The sequence below is a fragment of the Anser anser genome (assembly GCF_964211835.1).
Source record: "Anser anser genome assembly, chromosome: 3".
Classification (NCBI taxonomy): domain Eukaryota; kingdom Metazoa; phylum Chordata; class Aves; order Anseriformes; family Anatidae; genus Anser; species Anser anser.
Window position 1 is genome coordinate 28,067,639 of NC_139722.1, and position 19,297 is coordinate 28,086,935.

At 35.5% G+C, this 19,297-nt stretch overlaps 1 protein-coding gene across 2 annotated transcripts; it reads right to left on the bottom strand.

The window, feature by feature from the left end:
* Positions 1-1,418: 1,418 nt before the first annotated feature.
* LOC310896056 (uncharacterized protein) lies at positions 1,419-18,486 on the bottom strand. Of its 2 annotated transcripts, none has more exons than XM_083827898.1 (4): positions 18,335-18,486; positions 18,148-18,240; positions 16,101-16,201; positions 1,419-2,531 (listed from the first exon to the last, which is right to left on the bottom strand). In XM_083827898.1, exons 1-4 carry the CDS (start codon positions 18,463-18,465, stop codon positions 2,509-2,511), a joined length of 348 nt encoding a protein of 115 aa, XP_083684024.1. In that variant the 5' UTR covers positions 18,466-18,486; the 3' UTR covers positions 1,419-2,508. The 2 variants fall into 2 exon arrangements, with proteins under 2 accessions (XP_083684024.1, XP_083684023.1); XM_083827897.1 differs by lacking the exon at positions 1,419-2,531 and adding an exon at positions 3,584-3,820.
* Between the last annotated feature and the right edge of the window lie 811 nt (positions 18,487-19,297).

The window sequence follows — 19,297 nt, forward strand, 5'->3', positions numbered from 1 at the left end:
TTACAAATGTTACCTCACCACTGGTACTTACTGGTTTGACATATTTGATAATTTCCAAGGCCATGTTCCAGATACATATGTCAACTCGTAACATTTCCTCTTGCCATGTTATTGTATAATAAACTTGATTAACCAGTATGATAAAGCCACTAATGTTTTTCTGTTTTAGTGTTATGTGTATGATAATTTTGTGGTTAAGTAAAACTAGGGACAAGTGTATCTGAGGGTACAGCAGCTGTAAAAGGGAAATAACAAATGCAAACATACATTAAAATAGAATCTTTAGAAGTCCTTGGAAAAATTATTTGTACTAATAACACTTGAAAGAGATGCTTTAATGTATGAAATTAAAAGAAATAATAATGAATAGAAAGCAGTGCTTATGAGAATACATACATTTTGAAATGGCACTGACTTGTTTTTGATTAAATGGAAAACTGTTTCAAGTCAGGATTTGCTTTAATGTTAAATTCCAAAGCCAAATGATAAAATACTAAGCTAAGAACTCTAAAACATCTGCAGGTGTCTGAAATAAAGAGGAAAGACAGTAAATGAATACATGAAAGCAATGTGTTACTCTGTCTAGCATCACTGATACACTGAAAGCTTGACAAATTTTAGATTTGTCATCAAGCATTATGCTTCTAACGTTAGTCTTTTGAAACAAAACGTATGTTAAGAGACTTTTTGAAGATTTACTCAATTCACTGTGTACAGCTCTGTACAGCTTATGCAACACTCGCTTTCTGTGTACTTTTAGCTGTCATTATATTAATCATGGAGTTTTTACTGTAAGCTAAGAGTGTACCCCACACAGTACACCTCTTTAAACCTCTGTAGTTTCTCACATTTGGACATATAAGTAACAATCTTATTAATAACAGGGTGGAGTTGAGACCTTATCACTTACAACATTGTGTAAGAGAACAAAACAGTGCTAAATAATAGCATTCCGTATCAGAAGTGCTATTTATACAGTATTTGTATAACTTGTTGAAATCTCTGATTCTGAAATTAATCAGGGCCTGCAGAAAAAAAGCTGGCAATAACATATTATTCCCATAGCTCTCTTGAAAAATAAATCTGTAACACTTTAAAATAATTGTGAGATAGGGTGTAAATTAATGACATACTGAAGATTTTTGCTAGTCATTCTAGTAACCTATTTAGTGGAAGCTCAAAGATAAACCCATTCAGTGGTGCCCCCATGCATATACACTACACTCCCTCCACCTATCTATGTACCTAGCAACATTGTCAATAGAAGGTATCAGGATGACAAAGCCAAGGCAAAAATGCAACTGTTCAGACCAGTCTACTCAAGCAGGAAGGTGGATGAGCTGCCTGTGACAGATGATGAACAAACTACAGAAATTCAACTAATTATGCATATGGTATAATGGAATATGCCCGTAGTGAATAACCAAATGAGGCATGTACTTCACTTGCAATGAATTATCCTGCAAATGTAGTACAGTCCCTTCTTCATTATTTATTTGTGATTTTGGTTGATAAGCACTCCATTTAAAGGTAATCCTTTGTCACTTAACTTAGTCCTATTGATTTGTATGTAAGATTACATAGGTAAGATTAGTGTGTTATATTTGTAGAACATTTAGTTAATGTTCATCCCACAATGTGGAAAACTGACATTTCAGAACATGGATTTTGATCTAACCTGTAGTAGCTGGCAAAGTACACTGATCCATTGTCCCTGTGATAAGAAAACAAAAGAGATGGTGGTAAAGTGACATGCAATTCAAACTTAAACTTTCAGTTACCTAAATTCCAAAATAGAAGGAATTTCTGGATGGCAGGGAAAAGATTGATCATAAGGCTTTTATTTTAGTAGTGTTGTTTGTTTTTGTTTGTTTTTTTTTTTACATTTTCTCTAAACAGAAAATGCTACCTAGTTAAGTGTAGTCAATGACACTGACAAATCTTTCGTCAGACAATAAATTTCACTAGTGCATGTTGTCCATTATAAATGTATTGTACAAACTTCTCTGTCTGCTGGAACTTGTGCTATATTTACTTATTAGTTTTCTATGTCATCTCTCTGAAAGCAGGGTAACATTGCAATTCTCATGGAACTACAGAAAATTTAGTCAGAGGAAAGGGTCAAGCTTAATGATAAAGCTGAAAGACTGATTTCTTTGTTCAAGAAAATAAAGATTTATACAAGGTGAAGAAAAATGGCCAAAGATTCATGCCAAAGTTCTCTGTGGAGAAACAGACTAACAAAGAGAGAGAGCTGAGAAAAGACTGTGCATGGGCTCCTGTTAATAAAGAAAACCTTAGGTGTTAGGAAGTAACATGGTGTTGATGTTTCCTGCCAGGCTCAGCTTCTGTATATTGCCATTCATTGTGTGTACAGTAGTGAGGGTAAAAGCATTCTGCTGGCAGTGTAGCTGTGTCTCAGTATGGGGTTTAGGAAGAAATGAAACATCCTCTTTGACTTTCATACAGAAATTCAATCAGTCTTCATCCTAGGGGATATCTAGCTTGTTACCCATGTTCTCTTTTCTTGCCTGTAATAGAAAACAGAGTTATTCCCTTTGCTTTATGGTTCGCATGCACAGAGTGCCAACAATTTCCTTGGTATGGCAATATGTTAGATGGAAGGATAAAACCATCAAGAACTCTATGTGTTTCTCTTGAAACCTGCCACTTCCACTTTGTTTTACAAAACATAAACTTTCCATACAAACTCAAAGATTTATGGGTTCTAGCGACAAAATTTTACCATTAGATTAACAATGAACCTAATTAACATCAGTTAAATTTGATACAGTTATTTAGAGGTTGCCTTCTAATATGCACCTCAGCAATGCTGTCAAATAACTTCAATTATTCCTGAATTCCCCAAAAGTAGTCAACAAAAGATACTAACAAAAGATACTAGTAATCTTGAAAAAAAATATATATAATAATATTGCTTTCATCTCATGAAAACAAAAGGATGCTGTTGTAAGCCAGAAAAGATCTCATAATTGATGTTATAAATTAAATGTGATGGATAATGAAAACTTGGAAAGAATAATAATCGTTAAAACATCTGAATTCTGCTGTTGAAATTAAACTAATTACGATATCATATGGTCTGAAAGTTAGACAATACAGTATATTCCCCAAGGACATTTAATAATATATTCTTGCCAGTATCAGGAAGAGATGAGAGACAGAAATGTAGTAGACAAAGAAGAAAATCTTAAATACAGTAGGCTAAATAATGAAAGGTCTTCTATTGACCAGCCTATGCATCTAGAACTAGAAAAAGCAGAGTATTCACACCACCAATTTGGACACCTAACTTAACTAAGTTAAGGTCTCCCTTGCTTCCATTTATACTTGAAGGAGTGAGACCCTCCTTCAAAAATCAACTCAGAGTAATAATATATTTTTTTTTTTGGATGTCCCAGATCTGGTCAAAAAATGCTATAGCCAAATGATGCAATGTGCAAATGGGTATAATATACATCTTCTCCCTTTCAGTTGAGATGCCTTCAGAGCAATGTATAAATAAGATGTCTGTTTGAGATGCTTAAGTATAAATACTGCTCAGATTAACCACCTGGTAACATCCCATTTCAGAGGAAATGTGTAATTCAGGTTCTTCTTCCTTAATCTGTCTTGATCAGTGCCTCAGTTATCCTCAGTTATCAGGGGGGCTCTGTCTTTCGCTGTGCCCCTCAGCACAGAGCAGGAGACCACAGACTATCCATCTGTGAATATAACTGGAAATAACAGTGCTGTTTTCCTCTCATAGACGTCTGGAGATTCTCTCATAGAGACGCTACATTGTCAGCCATGTCCACCACTGAAAAGAGCGAGGATATACTGTTCATACATGATTATGTCAGATGATCTCTTTGCCCTGTGCTAGTGAGGTGATTTCACATGGTTCCCCTTCCATAAAATTGTCCTGGAGTTGTAGGACATCTACAATATCTGCTTGCAGATGCTTCCAGCAAATCACTGAAGAAATTCCATTCAATATAATGCATTAAGAGAAGGGTGGAAGACTGAGACCACATTTCTGTACTCTTAGGACAATGAAACAGCAAGAACCTTTTGCTCTAGATTGTGGGAAACCATCTACCTTTGAAACAAAATCTTCTACCCTAGGTCCCTGTGGGCAGTAAAAATCTATCATCAGGAAGTTTCTTCCCAGAGTAAAAGAACTGCAATGCAGAGAGGAGTAGAGGTCTTCCCTAAGGACAAAGCAGGCAAATCCTGACTAGCCACAAGATGTCAATGCACTTGTTCAAGTGTATATGAATCACTCAATTTCTGTGAAGGCGAAGAAAATAATTTCTGATATTGCATTTCTCACTATGGAAAAAAAAAAAAAAAAAAAAAGAGCACTGAAAGTTTTACCCTGCTGGAATGATTTATTGTACAAAGTAAAAACTTATTTTGTTTCTATCTGTGAAACACAACCCATTGCTAGGAAATGTCTTCTGTACCATATTCATTTGGAAAATTAAAGCCTCATTAGGATTAGCTAATTCAAAAGGTAAAGAGTAATTATACCAATTTTGTGAACTTCCTTTGATAGCAATAATAGTAAACGGCAGGTAAAAGAAATGAAGAAATGAAAAATCCAATAGAAAGTACAATATGACAGAGTGAGATCTACAAAGGGAGAAGAACGGTACAACTACAGTGAAGCAATTAATGTGAAAGACAAGGAGTCAGACTAAATGTGATATTTTAAATCACGCTTTAAATCTAAATAGTGGTAGTTGTTACAAATGGTGAAGGGCTGTAAACTTACCAGCAGGTCATGCATACCGCCTTCTACTGTTGTCAAATGAGTCTGTATATATGTGTCAGAATATGTATGCATACCAAAAATACAACTTGCTACATGTATTAGATTTGTAAGCTTGGAAGTCAATAAAGAGAAAAGAACTTTAGGTTTAAATTGGAAATTGGAAATATAACATGCTACATACTTGAAAGCAAATCAAAAGATTCTTGTGTCTAATATGACTGATTTTTTTTATGCTAATCGTCATACGGCCTGAAACATTTGATTTTTGAGACCAATTTTCTTGCTCTGCCAGATCACTGAAAGTCTAGTTGGATGTTGGATTTTAGTTGGAAAATCTAGGATTTCCTGTCTGTGTTGGTGTCATTACTGCCCAGTCTCAACAACTCAAAACAGTGGAACAAAAACCTCCATGCAATTTTGGGTGCTAGAGCAGCAGCTTAAAAAAAAAATTGTGTATACTCATTAGGAGAGTCAAACTGAAAACAGCAGTCAGGGGCTTGCTGATTGAGCCATGCTCAGATCTGTTAGGCCAGCAGACCATCTGACTGCAGTGAAATAAGAAGTATAAAGGCAAGTTTTTGCAAAACCCAAAGTCCAGAGAATAGATTTGTAACTTACAGGCTAACAGCAAAACTGAAAGCAAAAAGTAGAAGACCGTACAATCACTGTGATCACAGAGAGTGTTACACACTTTATTTTCTGATGTGTGTTAAGGTCAGATCTTCAATTATTTGGAAAACATAATCACTTCTTTAATTTGGATTATCTCATGGTTTGAAGACCTAATTGCAATGAAAGGTATTTCTTTGGGTCTGAACATAGCCAAAGTGATGTCATATAATGGATGCATTAGACTCTATTTTGCTTAAATGGGAAGACATACACTGTATTCTCTCTCTTTCTTTTTAACCAAACCTTCATATGAAAAGAAAAAAAAAAAGCTGAAAATTGAATCGAATCCTTGATTGGATAAAACACTGCAAATAAATTCTTTCAGACAACATAAAATAAATGCTTGAGAAATATTGTAATAAACAAGACAATTGCAGAGACAGATTTTCTCAGGAAAGAAGTTAAAATAGACAGAAATCTGTTTTATTTGGATATTTCAATGACAAAGACACTTAAAAATAATTGACCTGATGTTAATAACATTGTCCTTTAGAAACAAACAAAACAAAACAACAAAAGAAACAAGCAAACAAACAAACCAATATTTAGCAGAAGTATCAACCAAGTTATAAGAATCCTTCCTTGTCTTGAAATGAGAAACCTCACAGAGCTGTGAACAAGAAGCTACCCAACCCATACAAAACAAATAACATTTGGTTTTATTTAATACAGCACTGAATCAAAATACTGCTTATGATTGCTATGGTGTGGGATCTAACTGCCAATGTAAATAGTTACACTAATATGTTGCTGAGTTAGATGTACAAACATAAAATAAAATAAATAAATGAATAAATAAATAAGACCTAGTTCTGAAGATCTTAAATCTACATTTTCAAAAGGAGGCAGTAAGCTGACACAGACTGTGCATAGAAATGGAGAGATTCAATGAGGCAAAGAAGAGATTGCTTAATGAGCTAATGTGTGCAAAACAGAACCCGCTCAGTAGGAATGAAGAGTAACTTTTTGATACTAAACCATGAATCACAACGTGTATGACATTTGTCCAAAATAAATACACACAAGAGCACATAGCAAACTGTCAACAAATTACAAGGATACATAGACAGAAGTAATGGGTTACTAAGCAAAGTGGCTGACTGCTTTGGTGGGATACACCTGATAGTAACCAGAGGGATATAAGCATTTTCCATAAATGGACAATATATCTCTCAGTTGTCATGCCAACAAAGTATCATTTATCTGGAACAGACTTGACAAAATTGAAGCGTTTTTTCAATTTAAAACCATTACCCCTTGCCCTGTCAAGGACATATACTGTGGACTGTTGAGTAGGTGCTTGTTAAATTTTCACAGGGGGGAAGTAATCTGTTTGAGCTATTCAGGAAGAGGTTTGTGCATTTTGATTCATCAGAGATGAGCATTTTGCAGAACTCTTTCATCTTCTTCACCCTTCCAACAATTAGCTAAAGGTTCCCCTTAAAGACATCTGTTTCCTATTACTGTGTATGATGAACTGTTTAGGAACCTGAGTTTGTAGGGTAAAAAGTTGTATGACAATATTGTCTGTGGGCTGACCCTCAGTCTGGGGCTCCAGACCCCCCATCCTCTATACAGGATTCAGAAATAGAACTACCTGTACAAGTGTCTCAGGATTTTCTGATGAAGAGCTGAGTTTAGAACAGAACAGAACATGAATAGAATGGAATGGAATAGGAATAGGAACAGGAGTAGGAGTAGGAGTAGGAATAGTCCAAAGATCATCTAGTCCAACTGCCTGACCTCTTCAGGGCTAACCAAATGTTAAAGCATATTCATGAGGGCATTGTCCAAATACCTCTTGAACACTGACAGGCATGGGGCATCAACCACATTTCCGGGAAACCTGTTCCAGTGTTAGACTACCCTCACAGTAAAGACATTTTTCATAATGTCCAGTCTGAACCTCCCCTGGTGCAGTTTTGTGCTGTTTTCATACATCCTGTCATTGGTTACCAGGGAGCAGAGACCAGCACCTCCCTCTCTACTTCCCCTCCTCAGGAAGCTGAAGAGAGCAGTAAGGTTGCCTCTCAGCCTCCTTTTCTCCAGACTACACAACCCAAGTGTCTTCAGCTTCTCCTCATAGAACATGTCTTCCAGTTTTGTTGCCCTCCTTTGGGTGCTTTCCCGTCACTTAACATCCTTTTTATATTGTGGAACCCAGAACTGCACACAATATTTAAGGGGAGGTCACACCAATGCTAAATATAGCAGGAGGATCACCTTTTTTGACAGGCTGGCTATGCTGCATTTAGTGCATCCCAAAATGTCATTTGCCCTCTTGGCCTCCAGGGCACACTGCCGACTCATCCTGAGCCTGCTGTCAATGAACACCCCCAGATCCCTTTCTGCTGAGCTGCTCTCCTGCCCCTCATTCTGTACAAGTACAATCTGTACTTGTGTCCAGCATTACACAGTGCCAGTTGTGGCACCCAGCAATTTCCTTTATTGAACTTCATACTGTTGCTGATCATCCACTGCTTCAATCCCACTGCAAGGCCTCTTATTCCTCTAGGGAGTCAACAACACCTTTCAATTTAGTGTTGTCAGCAAACTTGCTGAGGATGCATTCCACTCCTGCATCTAGATCATTGATAAAAGCATTGAACAGGATCAGCACTAGAACTGAGCCCTGGGAAACACTGCTAGTGACTGTTCACCAGCCAGATGAAACCAGAAAGCATGGAAGTCATAAGAATCGCAGTTTGATGCCAGGGTAAACAATTTCTAGGCTTCTTACCATGATTATGGCAGTCACAGGAGTTACCCTATACTGCCTGCTTGAGTGACTTGATGATGCTTAGGGAGGCAAGAATATGAAATTTTGAATCCCATGGATAAAAGCTTAAATTCTGTTTAGAGACTCGTCTTTTCTGAAAAACTTAACTTCTTCTAGCTATTTCTTCATTATTCACTTTTGTACAACTTCTTTTGCTGTGATTTAATTCACAAGTGTTAATACATCAAGTAAATTTTCTTTTAAGAATGTTTTCTTATTGGCAGCTGCCCTACAAATAGGTCTCCTCTGATGTCCAATCATGTATGCACAGTGTTCTCTTCTATCATAAATTACATGAGATCTATAATTTCAGCTTTGATGTATGACTGTAAAAGTGCTAAGATTTAAAAGCCTTGAGGTGATGTTGAGTTCATTATGGGAAGCTGGCAGTGCTTCTTCCAACAGATAAAAGAAATTTAATTACTGGCATCTACAGGAGACAGTTGCGTCTACTTTGAATGCTATGATATCTTTTATAACCTAGCTAGGTATAATTTCTGTACCACGTATTTTCCCTGAATGGATTTGTTACTTCAGTCAAGCTTTTCAGCAAGAAATCATCTTAACAGCAATATGTTTTGTTTAGTTTCTTATCACAAGAATAAACATTAATCTGATGCTTGAAAGGTTTCAGAACCCCGATGGATGAATTTTAAAGGTCTTATTTGTACGAGATTTTTTCAGCCAAATTCCTGCTGTTTTCTCCCTTTCCTGACTCTATAGAATATAAGAGATTCAACCCCTGTGTAGGATGCTGTTTATTCTACTTATAATATATACAGTATTTTCCGTCAGAATGAGTTTACAATTTTATAAATGTGTCTTAAAACTTTGGAGTGACAGGAGATTACTCCAAATGAAATAACTTTTTTCAGCAGATTTTTTCAGATTGTGTCTAAGAAGAAAATTGTAGTTAATCTACTTCTCTAAAGAAAATTTGGCTGAACTTGTAATATATACTTTAAATTACTGAATCCTCTCTCTATTTCAGGAATAAACACAGACATTGAAAGTCCAGCCAAGAAAAACTTCTAACTGCTGATATTGAGAAAATAACTGTAAAATAATTTTCTTCCAAGCCAGAGTGTAGGAAAAAAATTGATCCTAAGCACTTGGTTGGAGTGATGTGTGTATATTTGCTTTCAGTACCATCTTTAGGGTTCCCAAAGCATTCCTTGGTCTTGTTTCAGCACAGACTCTACATGCTTTGAATAGGAAGAGATTTAAGTAATTCTTAAATACACTGCTTTTCTGAAGGGGGTCTTTTGTAAGTGTAATGTGAATATTGATCAGAATGAAGTTATCTTTAATTCCTAGATTAAATTGCTATCTTCATCTCTAATAACATAAGTAGAATTTTTAAAAATTAGTTGCTCGGCAATGATCATGACATGCATACTGACAGTCTTCACAGACTGTTAGTAGTTGTACGTCTGATCTGACAAGCCAATGCAGGCAAAATGTCAGTTGAAATTAATGAGAGTTTTGCTTGCATGAGAATGCAAAATGAGGCTCTTTATGATTATGTGACATTCTTAATATCCACTAGCTTAAAGTATTTTAAAAAATAAATAAATAAATAAATAAAATGCAGTAACATCTAATGGAGGGCTAGAATAGTCCTTGGAGTAACTTAAATGGCTGACTTGAATTTTGTTCCATGTACATTTCAAACAATAAAAATAACAAAAAGACAAGATTTTAGTCTGCAAGACATCTAAGTCCTATTAGCAGCCAGTGTTCATGGTCACTTGATAGAGTAGATATGACTCTGATGGTACCATGACACCATAACAGGAATATTGTGTTTATACAATTCATATTTTGATAGAAAGTATCTTCAACTGTTCTGAGCTGTTATACACCCAGGCCTAACTGTACACTCACTCTGTATATTTGGATAACTATACTAAAACTTATTCCAGGAAAGGTTATGCATCCTGCTATTTTAAAGCCCAGTGGAAACCATACGAAAAGTTTCAAGAAAGTCTGAAGACTCATATATTAAATTAATAATAATATAACATGCATTCTTTAGTGTTTTCATACAATTAACATAGACAGCCAGTAACAATAAAGTCACTACATATGTATATATACACAAGCAAGAATTTAAGACTGATGTCAGAGATCACTTAGTGTCATGAGAGCCTCTGAAACTTTTCTGAGTCCATGTTTATTGTTATTATCCTGGATACTTTTGCATCATTAGTAAAGTTCTCCAACCCCTTTTCTAAGGATACAGAACCTCATGGGATTCCACTGCTGTCCTTCCTTCACTGAAAATGTTGACTGTCTCTTCCTATCATACGTGGCAGCACCAGATTGCTAGTTTGAAGGAAGTGAGCTTTGTGACTGAGCTAGGAATTTCTGAGAGACTTGTTTTGGCCTAGGTCTTGAAAAAGAGGAATGTCTCAGATGTGATGTCATTGCCTGAAAGACAGTAACATTTGATCCATGCCAGAGCATCTGGACATGGAATTTCCTGAAGCCCCCTAGAAAAGCTGTAATAATTAATGACAGTAAAAGTAACGATGAAACTGGAGTGTAATAATAAATGTAGAGGATGATGCTAGACAGAAGCATAAATCACTGAAGAGATCACACAAGAGGAGCAGTTATCATGAAAGAACCAATCACCTTTGAATTTAATGAAAGTCCTTCTCTCAGAAAGGGAAAATCAGTTACATACATTATTCAAATGAATGCTGTATGTCCTATTGTATTTCTAGTAAGTTCTAAGCACTTTACACTTCTGTCCTTTTTTTTTTCCTCCTGTTGCTTCTTTATCTGTAATTATATCCAGATATTTTTTCCTAGTTTATCTGCCTTTTTTTTTTTCTTTCTCACTCAGTTTCATTCACAGTCTTATCCTTCCATCCCTGATCTTTTTCTCTACTCCCTTAAATAATCCATCAAATGTTGGTGCTACATGTGACTGCATTTTTAAATGACGTTGAAGCCTTTTATTTGATTTCAGCTGAAGTAGATGTAGTCACCTTCACATTATTACTTGAATCACTTGCTTCCTCACTAATACTAAAATACAGATCTATTCTTCTCTTGATGCATATTTTCCCCGAGATTATCAGTTAGTTTTTAAACTATTAGGAAAATGAATTTCTAAATTTGTGGACTGCTATGCACAGAACATTTTATATTTAAACTTGCATATTTAAACTTACACTGGATTTTTCAAAAACACAATTTAGTTCCCACAGATCCTTATTAAGTTGATCAAATTTTGCTGGATTTATCTCCTGTATCAGTGTATTGAAGAGAAAGAAAGCTAGATTGCATGTGTTTATATGTGTGCGCGTGTACGTGTGTCCCCAATGGCTTCTGACAGTTCCTTTCAGGAGTGAATGGAAAAGAAAACGAAATTAAAATGAAATTATATAGGACAAGGTGAGAGATGCTTTGCTCAAACTGCTATCCAAGATACAACAGAAACAAGTTAACTTGCATGACAAAGCTTGGGATAAACCTCTGAAACACAAAATGGCTGATAGATTTAGGATGTATTCATTTTAATAAAAAAAAAAAAAAAAAGGAGAGGGAGAAAAGAAGGAAATTTATGAATTACTGCAAATAGGTCATTTTATTGATGTTCTTTGTTCCAAAGGCTCTAGAATATGCACCATGCATGCTACCATCTGCTGAAATCTCAGATCTAGTTAAAGCATAAGAATAGACCAATGCATTTTTTTATGTCTCAGTTATATGGAGACCTCAGTTTCATCCATCAGTTTCATAATAGACAGTAATAACAAAGAAAGTGCCCTGCCAGTCTGTAAGCTATGAGGTAACCACCAAAGAGGCTGGGACTACACAAATCTGACAATCAGACTAAGCAGAATTTAGCACAAGGACTAGTCCCAAAATCTGTAAGGTGATACCACACTTGTAAACAAACTTACAAACTTTCCATGGAGTGTACTTAGTGTATTTTTATTACATATTCCTAGATGAGGAACAGAATGATAACCACCAGTGATTACAAATCCAGCATCTACTTTGACAGAAGAATGGATCTTTCAGTTCTCTGCAAACAGTATTTTTATGTGCTTTTATGTGTTATCCCAACATTTAGGCACCAAAAACTATGACAAAGACAGGTTTGGTTTTGTGCAAACTGTCAAGAAGATGAATGTTCAGAAGACCTGAATCAGTAAAAACAGTTGTTAACTGTTATTAAACTGGTATTAAGAGGTGCTCGAGATTGCTGCAGGACTATGAATTCTGCTGGACCTGAGAATTGCAAACAAATTATTCACATAAGGCCTTGCTGACAAATGTGGGAAATCACTGTGCCGTGCTTACAAATACTTTACATATCTTGATTTATCAAACTCTATTATCTTTCCCAGTAGCTTAAGGCTAACACAACATAAGTGTTTGGACAATGCTCTCAGACACATGGTCTGATTTTTTGGGTGATCCTTTGGGGACCCGGGAGTTGGACTTGATCGTTGTAGGTCCTTTCCAACTCGGGATACTCTATGATTCTATGAAGGTAGCCTAAATAAAGACTATTATCTACCTGTAAATCAACCTACCCTCATTCTTATTTTTAGTCTTTATCTTGAATAACAAAGCTTCAATTCTTAACAGATGAAAATCAAAATAAGTCTATTATAGTCTTCCGGATGCTCTTATATCCAAAGAGGGCTATAGAAGAGAAATCAACAGAAAATGAAACAGTAGCAAAGAGGACTGACACAGACGTTTCAATGTCTTAAATAGAGAGGAAGAAGAGATACTAACAAGGGAATAAAATAATCTAAGATAGAGATGACAAAGATTTTTATACACAGGAGATTCTGAGGCTCAATAGTAAAGCTCACTAAGTACACAGAGGCCGAAGGTTCATCAGGAATCAGTGAAAATTTCTAGGAAGGAAGCAGCATGGTACAAGAACTTCAACTGTCCCAGATAGAGACAGAGCTAGATGGTTTAAATTAATTGTCAACATTTATCAAGGACTAAGGGGAAATACACATATATAGGAAAGTTTATAACCTATGAATAAAAATGTTTTCTTTTGACGATGACTGTTTTATCAGTGTAATCAGACACAGATGATGCCCCAAATAAAAGAGATGCAGATGCCAAGTTATGCATACCATGTTAACTTGTTCAGAATGCAGAGAAGCTGTGACCCAAACTGTGTATCTTGAAATATCTTGAACTGTATCATTGTGCTTCTGAGAAAGGAGTTCCTTCACCTTGGGCTGTCATGTTTTAAATGAATCTGAGAGTGACACAAAGGAGTAAGAAAAACCTTATAGCTCATGTTCACCTTATAACAATGGTATCTCTTCCTGCTCCTTTCCGGACCAGAACACTCCTTTTGATTTTTTTTAGATTTAATTCTTGAATGTATATTGGGAGCATTGAAACATTTGTCTTTGTTCTAAACATGAGGAGAAGAGAAGAGCTATGGTTCTGATCATTTTTTTGGTTTTGCAGCAGGAGATTAGAAATTAAATGGGTGAGTTAAACAAAAATGCGGAATGCAAGAACAACCTTTATTCAGAGATGGTCAGAAAAACATTTAAAAGCGATGCCTTAGAGTAAAAACTCTGAAACTTCATCTGTCACTTATAAAACTGGTCCACCTCTCTGAAAATCCTTTGAGTTCAGGGATATTTTTATTATTTTTTTTTACTGAATCAGTTTGCATATAGCTAGTTATAAAACTAGAAACCATATTATCAACCGTGAAACTAGATAATTAGTTTCTTTATGGACCTGCAATTTTTGCTAGATAAAATAAAAACTGTCACCAAATTCAGATGCCATTATGAATATGACAGGTCATTTATGGAAAAAAGTTTGTGTAGAATAACATCTGATAATTTGTTGGAAACATTAGCATATAGATGGCTGTGGGATGTGTGAAATACTATCAGAAGAATTCTAATCTAAATTGCTGCAATGTCCAAATAGGATTTAGTGTTTTGTTATTATAATGCTCATAGCAGTTCAAACCTAAACAATTTATAGACCTAGCATTCAGTAGTGAATAGAAGCATGCATTCTTTCTCCCTGTTAAAATACTGAGAGCTGTTGAGTTGAGAGCATAGATTACTGTTATTATACAAAGATATGTGATTAAGTGTTTGAAAGTGACTAATATTACTGAAGGTTTTTTTTTGCTTCAAGCCATTCGTATAGCAGAGGATAGGTGGTGTGTTATTTTTTTTTCCTAGTCATACTATTTGGCTAAAATTAACAGGAATGCTTTTAAAATTCCTGCACCCAGAAGATTAGGTAAATATTTTCTGAAAAGGAAATATAATTCTGGTCCACTAAGGATTACATTAGAAAGTAGAAAAAATAAAAATAAAATAAAAAATATTTATCTGCAGAGCCCCTGCACGTGAAGAAAACAAAAAGAAAACAAACAAGGCCAACAAGCTATATCATTTCTTGTGTAAATAGAGTGATTTAAAACAGTCTACATTGATCTAGAGATTAAGATGATTCGCTAGAAAGGGAACCAGAAACTTCGTAAACCAGAAATCCAAGATGATCCCCATGTCAAGAAAATAATCAGATGGCAGCAAACACAGAATTCTCTTTCTGGTTCTTGGTGAACACTGCTACTGAACGTACTTCACGTCTCCTTGCACAGGTTGTGCAGATCTTCTCTACTTTGAACTCACTGCTAGGAATCATTTGTCAGATCAGAGATAATACCTATTTTTTCACTCAGGTACTTGACATTCTAAGGACTTCTACAAGAGTATTTGTAGCAGAAAAAATAACACTCTAATAGCAGTACGGATCACTGGTTGCACATGTTTATGATACCTCGGCATCTTCGCCTCCAAAACTCAACATGGAAAAGTAAGGCCCTTTGTCCTAATGCCAGTGTCTGTCATCAAATACTAAACTGGAAAAATCCCACAGTGCATAGAAGCTATAAAAATGATCAGTAAAATGCTGATCAAAATACTAAATAGGTTGTTCCTTCTCCTCCAGGACAATAGCTTCTAACTGGAATTTCTCTACATCATTTTTCTGGGTTCTGCGAACATTATATTCAGTACTGCTACACCTGCATTTCTTGTTTTGTAAATAGACACACATTCTTTCAAAGATATAGAGAATATAATTTTCTGCAGCTAAGCACATCCTAAAATAGCTGCAAGCTAAATACAAAGTAAATAAATAAATAAATATCAGATTTCTTCCTGGATATTTAAGAATTATTACCTCCTTTATATAAATATTATTACCTCCTTTTAATCATGTCTTTCAGGAATGAAAAATAGGGACTAATTCCTCAATAAATGAAGCAATTTTACATATTTGTATGTAAATGGGTCAGAAAATATATGTAACTTATATGATGGACAGGACCTAGTTCTGAACTGATTTAAGGAAATACTTTAGGTTTTTAAATATGAATGTAATTTACTGTGAACAAATGTAAAAGCAGCTCCTATTTTTTTCCCTAGATTAAAAATCATTAAAATATTCTAAACTTTTCCATATGAGTTCTCTTATTTAGGATAGAAAAAAGTTTTTTTGTAGGCAAAAGAGTGATTTTTTCTGTATTGTTTTAAAGTAGATTAATTACTGAATTAGGCCTTACATAAGACGAAACACCATAATCAAACTTCTAGGCATGCATCTCAATTACAGCCTGCGTATGTGTTCTTGGAAAAACATTTACCTACAATACAGCTGGCAGATTTTTTAGATAATTAACAATGGAAAATGATTTCATTTTATTTACTTACAGAAGTGTCCGAAGACTGCCCACTCTGAAAATATTGGGCCACATTGCCTATCCTAAATGAACAGATCCAACTGTTTGACTCTGAGATTATCAATACCTCAAAATCAAAGACATACCATATGATCCTGGAAAAGCAAGAATATTCTCTAGAAGTTCTGTTGTCTCTCCTGCAGCAGCGGCAATGTCTTGAACTGTGTGTTCTTCTCTACCAAGTAACCTAGGGAAATGTTAGAAGAAAAAGCTGATAAACATATCATATTTAAATGCTATTGAATGCTCTTTAAATTCCCGACTTCTAATGATGAATCTGCATTTTACAGAGGAAAAAAAAAAAAACACTTGTACTAGTAGCTAGATACAAGGAACTGTGAAGTTGAGGCCATAAAGGGAGTTACTCCAATGACTGCTTTCTAATAAGATGAACAGAGACACTATTGTATGTCTGCTATGAAAGCAAACACACAAATATAAAATGGACCTCTTTATTCCTCTCTGATTAGGTCAATTGATTGCATTGGTTGATTGTCAAAATGAGTGCTAGGTGACTTCTCTTTCAAATTTTCTGATGCAAGGATAACACAAAGAAATTTGACTTGATTACCTGCTGGATTATTTGGTGGTTTGGTCATTTGAATTGATTTATTGATTGAATTTTAATTGTGACTTTGGTTGCCATGGTTATGATCATTCCTCTGTGCCACTTTTAATTATCTCTCTGAAACTAGTACATTAGTTTGATAATGCGTTTGTTTAGTTTTATTAAAAGGATGAGCAGACAAATATAAAAACCATAAAAAATACACAAGTTTGTATTTCCTTCATCAAATTGCCACATGGGTCATGTATTCAAGGGCAAGGATGATATTAAAGTACTTGCAAAATACTTGGCTCACCTTCAAAATTAGTATTAAGTCATTCATATTTGACTAAGTCAATGGAAGTGAGAGGAGAATATCTGAAAAGATCTAAAGATTAGATCATGTAGATGAAATATTAGGTACTTAGATATTCCACCATTTTCTTTGGACCATTTTAGGGAGCCTCTTTTTGGATCGAAATTGTTCATTTAATAAAATTTCCATTTCAATCTGAATATTTTTCTTTTTTCTGATCAAGTAGAAACTAAAATAGAAACACCTTTGGGTAGAAACTCTGAAATCTTGCTAAAATCTTGAGTTTGCAAACACTGAAATATTTTTTTTACCAACGCAATATTTGAACAACATTTTGAGAACCTGAGTTTCTCTCAGAAAGTAATTCACTGTGTTTACTGATCTAACTCATGAAAAAAAAAGAAAAATCAAGCTAGAATTTCAAGCCCTCCCAAAACACTACTTTAACCCATTATTTTTCTACTTCAGCCTCATCGTTAGCAACAAGTATGTTATATCCCTATTGCTTATCCATGTAGCATGGCTGTGATCCTCGGGCTAGGGTCTAAGTTCACTCCAATTATTAGCAGCAACTGCATAAGCTTTCTAACTAGGAAATGCCTGTCTGCTCAAATTTCACAACTGTGATCAATCTCCTGGTTTTAGTTGCCAATGATGAATCAAGGTGAGCTGCTTCCATCCTGTGTAGCTTTTCTGACTCACAGGAAAACAAGATTGCACTGTGACAGCTTGCTTTGCCTACAGGTCCCATACAACGATGTTCTCAGCACAAACCAAGAAATTGAAAAGAAAAATGCCTTTTTTTTCTTTTATTTTTTTAATAGATATATATTTGTTTAAAGTTAAACAGCTTCAACAGATGAAAACAAAATTCTTCTTTCAAAACATTCTATATCCTGGTAGCTTGTGCATTTTCATGGAAATGGATGTCCTGAGTTTGAAAATTTAACCAGAGTGACAAGTCCTGAACCTAAGACTTCAGCCGATAAAATGAGACATTTGCTTGAAAGAAATAAGTGTTTTATTACTCCTATGGTCCTCACTGGCATACTGACTTCAGTGTATTCATAGCACAAATATTACAGCAGGCAGGACGAACAATCAAGCAGGCAGGACTGGGAGAAGAATACTTACCTTGTGATTCCTGTGAAGCTTAAATCTGAAACAGATGCCTAGTAACAGAACCATCAGGACCTGGGTGTTTTCCTAGTGCTTTACAAATAGGTACTACCATCTAATGAACTTTACTGATTGAAACTTCAGTACTCACAAAGTGTCCTGGATAGATGAGAGGCTCCCAATGTTTGTGTGGAGGTGGGCATCTAAAATAGCAGGTAGCTGCCAATGTAGCCCAAGGTACACCCTGAGACACAATGGTGAAATCACAGTGGGCCAACACCAGCACTTTTCTGCAAGGCACGTATGATCCTGATTAAGACACATTTCTTTTTTGCTACCTCATAGAGGCCTGGCCATCTTGGGTACTGGGCAGCTTGCCCTCTCCCTGTGCTGTCCCCACAGCAGCTGAGATGTGCAGCAAGCATGGACTTGCTGAGGACCCCCAGCACACTGACAGGAAGTAGCTCATGGTGGCCACCTCCCTTTGACATCCCAGCCCTACAAGAGGTTGTGAGGAAATGTCTGGGGATGTTTATTCCTGTCATTCACATCATCGAAATGTCTGTCAGCTGTAAATGAGGATGGGCCAGGGTCAAGTTCTAGCAGGTACCTCAAGATTTATCACTTATCAAAGTAAAACAACACTGGTATTTGGTTTTTATTCAAAGAACCCTGAAATTTTGGATTTTAGTTTTTAAATAAGAAACATTGCATCATTATAGCAGTGTTATGTTGTAGTTTTGGTTTACAACTTTTGACTACATTTAGGGTTGAAGATGAAAGGAAAACCTTGCTTCTGAAGACATTACCAAGACTACTTAGCTATTTCTCCTTTCTTTCCATTCATTTATATTGTTGTATTGTGCAATGTTAAAACACCAATTAGCTCACAGAAAACATTCCAGGTTCTCATGATTATTAATCTCTGCTTTTCAAAGGGCTAACTGAATTACTGTTGTGTAAACCCAGAGCATTATTCATGAGACTGTAGCTGAAACTGCATTTCTTTCAATCTTCAACAAGATCAACCATATCCTTAATGAACAAGAGAAAATGGGAAATAAATCCAGCAGAGGATTTTGATACTGAATTTGAAAAGACTACAGTCTATCAGTCTTGGCAAGATAATTGAATAAAAATTAAAAAAAAAAAAAAAAAGAGAGAAAGAGGGAGAAAAGTAATGTTTGAATTATGCATGATGAAAATAAAGAAGGAAATGTGTCCTAGTTGCATGAAAACATTAGGAATAGTTTGGTGATTGACTTTGCTGTGTAAACTTCACAAATATCATTAGATACACC

What these genes read in the sequence shown, in the direction of transcription:
- LOC310896056 (XM_083827897.1), bottom strand. Translation starts at nt 18,465, where the DNA reads ATGAGCTACTTCCTGTCAGTGTGCTGGGGGTCCTCAGCAAGTCCATGC. An exon ending in GATGGCCAGGCCTCTATGAG is followed by an intron (nt 18,241 to 18,334) that starts GTAGCAAAAAAG and finishes ATTGTGTCTCAG; the next exon opens with GGTGTACCTTGGGCTACATT. An exon ending in TGCTTTTCCAGGATCATATG is followed by an intron (nt 3,821 to 16,100) that starts GTATGTCTTTGA and finishes CGCTCTTTTCAG; the next exon opens with TGGTGGACATGGCTGACAAT.